The sequence below is a fragment of the Podospora bellae-mahoneyi genome (assembly GCF_035222275.1).
Source record: "Podospora bellae-mahoneyi strain CBS 112042 chromosome 1 map unlocalized CBS112042p_1.2, whole genome shotgun sequence".
Classification (NCBI taxonomy): domain Eukaryota; kingdom Fungi; phylum Ascomycota; class Sordariomycetes; order Sordariales; family Podosporaceae; genus Podospora; species Podospora bellae-mahoneyi.
In genome coordinates, this window is record NW_026946360.1 from 836,374 (window position 1) to 843,628 (window position 7,255).

General features: G+C 52.5%; 3 protein-coding genes across 3 annotated transcripts; 1 reads left to right on the plus strand and 2 right to left on the minus strand.

Moving 5' to 3' along the window:
* The first annotated feature begins 431 nt into the window (after window positions 1-431).
* On the plus strand, window positions 432-2,538 carry QC761_123750 (uncharacterized protein). The gene is made up of 2 exons (XM_062875637.1): window positions 432-991; window positions 1,052-2,538. The coding sequence occupies exons 1-2, from the start codon at window positions 706-708 to the stop codon at window positions 2,197-2,199; spliced, it is 1,434 nt and encodes a 477-aa protein (XP_062736229.1). The 5' UTR covers window positions 432-705; the 3' UTR covers window positions 2,200-2,538.
* Window positions 2,535-4,918, minus strand: QC761_123760 (uncharacterized protein; the record flags this gene model as incomplete). Its single annotated transcript, XM_062875638.1, has 3 exons — window positions 2,535-4,210; window positions 4,271-4,641; window positions 4,811-4,918. 3 exons carry the CDS (start codon window positions 4,916-4,918, stop codon window positions 3,382-3,384), a joined length of 1,308 nt encoding a protein of 435 aa, XP_062736230.1. The 3' UTR covers window positions 2,535-3,381.
* A 1,500-nt stretch (window positions 4,919-6,418) lies between these two features.
* QC761_123765 (uncharacterized protein) lies at window positions 6,419-6,878 on the minus strand (the record flags this gene model as incomplete). The annotated part of the gene is made up of 2 exons (XM_062875639.1): window positions 6,610-6,878; window positions 6,419-6,517 (listed from the first exon to the last, which is right to left on the minus strand). Exons 1-2 carry the CDS (start codon window positions 6,799-6,801, stop codon window positions 6,419-6,421), a joined length of 291 nt encoding a protein of 96 aa, XP_062736231.1. The 5' UTR covers window positions 6,802-6,878.
* Window positions 6,879-7,255: the final 377 nt, after the last annotated feature.

Below are 7,255 nucleotides of genomic sequence, written 5' to 3' on the forward strand. Positions count from 1 at the left end.
TCAGGGCAAGCGCGAGTTATATGTCCAACGATTCAAAGCATCGCGTCAAAAAGCTGGCGGTGAAAAAGGAACACATGGGAGCCTGTCATTTGATCCGATAAGTACTTCACAGGAGGCATCTTTGAAGAGTTGAAATGCGGGACAAGGGGACTATTGAATGGATGCAGCTTGTTGTACATGGCTTCATGATTCAGCAGGAGAGCAAAGCTTGGGCTGTTGTGCGCATTAGGATGAGATGTAGAGTAGACCTTTCGATGATTATGCATCAAGGTTCTCAGCTGAGGCGCTATATACCTGAAGTAAAAGGTGAATGAGGGGTTCCAGTATGGTATGTTCATCATGTTGGAGTCTCGTGTTTTGTCTCGGAAAGGTGCAGCTTCTGAACAAGGGGAAAGGGGGTGCCAAAATCTGAGCTACGCTACTGCAGCTGTCACAAGTCTGCGAGCAGCTGGCACCACTGCGTGGGTTCTGAGTCCCCACTCGCCTGTGGCTCAAGCTCCCAACGGCGGGGCAAGGCTGAGCTTCTGCCTTGTGAATTGCTGCCCGCATCATCTCCAACTGTCCCTAATTCTTCCACCAACAATCTTGTGTTTGTCTCCCAACGAAATCGAAGTAACTACCAAACTTGCTTCCAAATACACGCCCAAAGAAGCCATAAGCCATTTTTTCGACCCAGAAGCGACCACGAACCGAAGAAGCACCACCATGGCGAACCAGGCAGGAGGGGCCAACGAGCTGCTATCCGCCCAGAAGTCATCAGACTCCGGTCTCCAAATCATTCTTCACCCACTCCCGATCCTTGAGATTTCCGACTTTATTACCAGAGGTTACCAAAGGAACTACAAGGGCGCCGTTGTTGGTGGACTTCTTGGTCAGCAAAATGGCCGCGAGATCACTATTGAGCACAGCTTCAGCATCAAGTCAGTGAAGAAGGAGGATGGTGGTGTCTACGAGCTCGATGAAGAATGGTTCAGGCAAAGGTTGGATCAAAGTATGAGAATGCACCCAGTCATTTAAGCAGTACGCGTTTTGGCAACTAACATGGCGGAAGTGAAACTTGTCCACAAATCACCACAGCTCGACCTGGTAGGCTGGTATGCTCTCGTGCCCAAGTCGGGCCCAACAGTCCTCCACCTGCCAATCCACCGCCAAATCAGCACTGTCAACGAGTCCGCCGTATTGTTAGGATTCCATCTGGAGGACATGCTTTCTCCCGCGGCTGGGGACCCGCTTCCAATCACGATATATGAGTCGAACATGGAGGCCGAAGGTGAAGATAAGGAGATGAAGGATTCCGAAAACCCAACCAACATGGTTCTCCGCTTCCGCAAAATTCCCTACGCAACTGAGACTGGAGAGGCCGAGATGATAGGCATGCAGTTTATTCGTGAGGGTGGCGCCAACGCTTCGGCAGATGATGCCCCAGTCGAAACCAAAAACATCGCTGAGCAATTTGAGCAAAAGATCGCCGTGACGGATGGCAAGGGCAAGCGTAGGGCCGTTATGACCTCTGGTTCCGTTTCGAAGAACCCAGTCAGTCCGAGTAAAGACAAGGGGAAACAAAAGGACGAGCCCTCCTCTTCCCCACCGCAGGCCGAGCCACCCAATCCCGACATCAACCTCACCAGGTCAGAGTCAGAGTACATGGCTGTGCTCCAAGCAAAGTTCAATGCTATCAAGATGCTCAAATCACGTATCGCTTTGATCATCACCTATCTGCAACGCCTCCCTCCCACTTTCACGGAAGGAAAGCAAACCACACAGGAAGCTTCTGATGCTGCTCGTGCCTCTGGCGGCCAATACACGATTCCCTCGAATAACATACTCCGGCACATTCAGTCACTGGTCACCAACATCGACCTTGTCACCCCTGCTGAACAGGCTGCTTTGCGAAAGGAAATGCTGCAAGAGACCAACGATGTAAAACTCATCTCTTTGATCTCTGACTTGTTGACCAGCATCGCTGAGGTCAAGGAGGCAGGTAAAAAGTTCAGCATCCTGGAGTCATCAAAACAAACACGTGGACCGAGAGGTGGTGTGGGGTATGGCGGGCCAGTGGGAGACAAGAGCAATGACTATGAATTAACCGGTTCCTATAGCCCTATTCATTCGAGGGGACATGCTGAGTTTGGCACGACAGGGTCTGTTTCACAAGAGTTTGGTGGTGCCTCCGATATGCCTCACAACCTCTCTGATTAAAGTGCTCGTGACGACGAGAGCGGACCACGATAAACACCGAGGGGCTCTACGGAAACAGGAGATGAAGGGGTTGGGGAGCGCTAAGGGCAGCAGACATGTACATGCACGAAACATAACGAATATGTGTCCCCGGTGAGCAAGATAAAGCGATGACAATTATGATGAGTTTATGTATGGCGTTAGACATCCGGGCAAGACAGGACAGGGACATGAATCAGGGTCAGGAAATAGGCAAGGGCATGGGCATGGAAAGGAAACATGATTAGTGGTAGCGTCAGCCAGTCACCACGAATACAGGAAAATGCTATGCCTTTGAGCCAACAAAGCTATACACCGGTAAAAGTCATGCAAAATTAGAGACTACTTGATTACTAGTCTGACTGGTGGCCTCACAAAAACTCCCAAAACAGATATAGCATGTGTGAGTGAAAAAATAGACAGCGGCCAAGGAGAAACAACACACTAGAATTGGTCTGCCTACCCACATTCAGGCCCCAACCAGCTTCCGAACCCCTCCGCTCTCTATCACCATATTGTTATCGCTCCCCTGATGTGAATCAAAACTCTTCATCTGCTCCATATTTGCTTACCTGCTGCGCTTGGAACCCTCTGCAATGCCCAGTGGCATTATCGACAGCACAGCAACATCTGATTTGGTGAACCCTTGGTGTTCATTGAAAGGAACAAAGCCAAAGACGAAAGATTGATCCCACCAAGGAGATGAACACAGCATCATCGTGAAAGAGACAGAAAGATAAAAATAATAATAAAAAGTAGCGATTAGAAAAAGGCAAAAAGGTCATGTCCCCCATCTGTCTATCCCATCCCAGTCTTTGTTGCTTCAAACCGCTGGAACCTAAAAGAGAGAGAAAAAAACAAAGTGATGACAGTAATAGCAGGTAAGAAATGATCGCACACTCTAATAAGAGAGAAAGTGGCAAAAAAGTAATCAAGAAAAAAGAAACATCAAAAAAACATCAAAAGAAAACACTGCCAATCCCTGATTTAGGGATGACAAGGTATCATCGTGGTAATCATTAGACCCATTTCCTGTCCACCCATCCGTCTATATTGTTGCTTTGGCAATACCGAAAAAGAGATGTCTTCATATACAAGAAGCTGAGATCAAAGAAGAGAGGTCGAAACCGAGGCGGGGGGCTGACCATCATGAGTCTGCACAGTCTACTCGGCTTCAATGACGACCTTGAGTACGAGATTGCCGTCGTCATCCACGGTCCTGCTCGCGAGCTCAAACGCCCCCTTGGCATTGTCGAGGCCCTTGAAGCGGTGGGTGACCATCTCGTCCAAGTTCGGCAGAGCATAACCGCCACGGGTTGGTCTGTTGCGGGTGCAGAGGAGCTTTATTCCGGTAGCATAGGTGTTGGCATACCGAAAGATACCCAGGATGTCAATCTCTCGTAGATGGGCTACCGACATGGGAAGGGTTTGGATCGGCGTCCCCATGCCCACCATGATGACCTTTCCTCCGGCCTTGGTGGCGTACAGGGCTGTGTGCATGCACACCTCTTTGCCAGTACATTCAAACGTGATATCGACGCCATCGCCCTCGTCATCGATCAAAGGGCTAGAGCCGTTTGCCTCGGCGAGCATCTCGGCAGCGAGTGTCTTGGCCGTGTCAAGGGAACTCTGAAACGAGATGGTGCTGGCGGGTGTCATGACGCCCTCGCAAGGCGTCGACGTGCCCGAGTTGCTGCTGTTGTACAGTGATGAGCAGCTGGAAGAGGTGTGGAGCTGTTTTGGCACCACATAGCCGTGTGTGGCAAAGCCTTTGGCGATGGCAAAGTTGACCCGGCCTTGGTCCACATCTGCAATGGTGACGGTAGAGCATCCGGACTGGCGAGCCATGGCGGCGGTCAGAAGACCAACAGCTCCCGCACCAAGTACAAGTGCACTGGAGCCAGGTGTAGGAGTGGCCCGGTTGACAGCATGCAGGGCTACTGAGAGGGGCTCGAGCAGAGCAGCAGCATCAAAGGAGACATTCTCGGGGAGCCTAGAAAGACAAGGTTTAGCCGTCTGAGCTATGACGAGACATGTAGATTGCCAAACATACTTGTGACACCACGTTGCGGGGTGGTTTATGCGATCTTGCAAAGTGCCCTGGAAATGCGGGAACGATTTGGCACTGCTTCTGAACCGCATCTTCTTGCAGAGGTTATACCTCCCCTGGCGGCAGATACCACACTGGCCACAGGGTATACCGACCTCGAGTGCAACGCGGTCCCCAACATTAAAGCCGGTGACGTGAGGCCCGATGGCAACGACGGTTCCCGAGGACTCATGGCCCAGAGAAAGGGGCTGACAGGCACAAAGGTCACCGTTGGCGAACTTCTTGTAGTAGGACACATCAGATCCACAGATTCCTGTGGTTTTGATGGCAACCTGTAGTTCACCAATCCCCGGTTCTTGAATATGTCTTTGCTCCTAGACGTGGTGTGAGCAGCTTGACCATTGAACGCGGCTGGCCGAAAATGTCGAGGCTTAGAAACGACCCCTATCATAGTCCCTGTGTAACCGACCGATCTAAGATCTCTTAGGGCACCCAGGGGTCAGAAGGCGAGGGGCGGGGTGACAGCTATAAAGACAAACTTACCAATCGTAAATCACGCGGGCCATGCAGGACTGACGCATTGATCGTTGAAGCTTTTGACATGGCGGGTATGTGCATTGGCGCCGAGTCACCAGTTGCGGAGGGCGCCATCTTCAAGGAAGGGAAACGGGGGGCGTGGGATGTAAGTGGGATGTAGAGGTGGGATAGGTGTGTCCAGCCAACGAGGGGCCGTGAAAAGGGGTCTTCCCCGTGGGGTTTGGGAATCCGGGGAGCGCAGCTAGGGGACCAAAGGCTTGCTGTGTGATCCGAGAAGCACCACTGCGGCTCTGTTTGGTGTACGTGGGCGCGGGATGATGTGAGTTGAAGGGTGGTCAGGGAACGCGAGAGAATCGAGGGACAGAAAAAGATAAAAATGTGAAGGGGCAGAGGCAAGTCTGGTGGCGACGCTTGCGTATGGATATGAGGGAAGGGGGGAAAACCTCTCAGGGCCAGGGGAAACGGATCTGGAGTGGATGGAGCAAGTGAGGAAAAGCTGGCGGATGCTCGTAAACTCAGATCAAGAGTGGGGGTCTCGCCAGGCTCTTTAAGTATAGTAACGACGGTTTGGTTGCCATGATATGAAGCACTGACGTGCTGATATGTGTCAATCCTTGGTGGATGCAGTCCGGGGGTGGGAAGGTAGGAAGCAGCAGCGTCAAGAAACCAGGGGCTAGACAAGGTTCAGGAGCGGAAGTGAAGATGCTTGTCTTCCCTCTCTAGAGCCAAAGCACCACTTTGAACCAGCCGGCTCACCCAGTCAGATATCGACTAGTTATCTCTACTTCTGCACAAGGGAGCAAATCTTAAGGGACCATCCATGCGCTCCATAGCAGCGCAGAGAGAAGCTCCATAATCTCGGGATCTCATGCAAGGAGGCTAACGAGGGTTTGTTGCTTCGGCAGGACATCCCATCATCCATGTCCGAGGACGCTACGGCAGCAGCATCGCGACATTCAAGGGTAGAAAAGCTTCACCCATCCGGCGCCGGAGGCGGTTCAACAGCACCGAGAATCCCCACCAGCGCCACTGTTTGGCTTCTGCGTCTCTGCACTTTTGATGTGGACATATGTGCATGTATGTGTATGTATATGCTGTGGCAGCTGTGTGCAAGCACGGTAGGTGAACTGTGGTGGCGGCGTGCTGTGTACTGGAACCTTGGGTGATGCGGGAGAACGGGATACGCACCGCAGGCCCCTGGCAAGTATGGGTACCTTGAGCACGTTCCAGAGTCGTAACTGTCGAGGAACAGAGTATGTTGGAGACCAGCCAGGCCAGTCCTGGTGCGATCCGGGAGCACTTAGGGCGAGGGTCTTTCCCGTCTGGGTCTGCTCGAACCGTCTGAGTGGACCGCTTTTCGACAAAAATGAGGTACTGTCCGAGAAGGGCACAGAGTGCCGGGATCTCGACGCAATGGAGGAACGAATAGCTGGCTTCCATGCAGCAACATGCATGTATATGTCAAGTACGGCTACTTGGCCGCGGCTTGTCTGCAGACAGCTAGGGTACCTATCACTTATCGCCAGAGGCTGGGTGCTCAGACAACAATAACCGGGAAGAGGTAAACCGGCAGATTGCGAAGCCGACAACGGCTTGCGGCCGAGGGAAGAAGATTCAGAACGATGAGAATAGAAGCCAGGTCGACCGCCAACGGGGACAGGGTAAGTCGGCGGTAACGGTAATATCAGACGGAAGACGGGTGCCCAGGGCCGGCTGTTCCAGTGTTTAGCGAGGCTACACAACTCCCGGCCACTACAACGTCGTCCGGGATATGACGATATATGTATAGGCAGCAGAACCCTCACCTCGCCCCGGCAGGTGGAGAGATGCTCGTCAAGAGCTTTACACCGATGGGGAGCAGAGGATGCCTGTAGAGCCGAAGGTGGTGTGGGCCGAGTTGTGCACTCCCAAGAGCGATCGCGGACTTGGGTCAAAGGTGTCAAGCTGTCTTGATGGGTGGACGGAGAGAGGACGGACGAGAAGTCTGGAGGAATCATGAATGGGGCAGGGGGTTGGAGAAGGGTGTGTGGAGATGCGGTGTTCGCATCTGGGCTGGGAATGGCGTCGATGACGAGTTAGAGGGGCAAGCCAGATGTAGGCAAAGCGAGGTAGGTGGGATAAAAACCTGGAGAGAGACGGAAAAGAATGAAACGCTCGAGTCAATCATGAAGATTGCGCGGTACCTAGGTACAGGGCACCTGCCTTGCCTAGGTACCTACCTACCTTAGGTATCTACGGCTACCGCGTCTACCCTAGGTACTCACTCCAGGTTGAAGGCAAGAACCCTATCTGTTGGTTCTCTGCACCTTCGTCTTTTTTTTTTTTTTTCGCTTTTCCCCTGCCGCGCTGCCGATAACGCGATCCGGGAGTGACAAAGTGCTGACATCTCCTGGGGAAGAGCCGGGCCGCGGTTGGGGTCGCTCTGGGGAACGGATGAGTCTCCGCACAGTG

Bases quoted from the DNA above. Each gene is read 5' to 3' on its own strand.
- QC761_123750 (XM_062875637.1), top strand. From the start codon at position 706: ATGGCGAACCAGGCAGGAGGGGCCAACGAGCTGCTATCCGCCCAGAAG. The intron at 992-1,051 runs GTATGAGAATGC...ACATGGCGGAAG, and splicing joins CAGGCAAAGGTTGGATCAAA to TGAAACTTGTCCACAAATCA.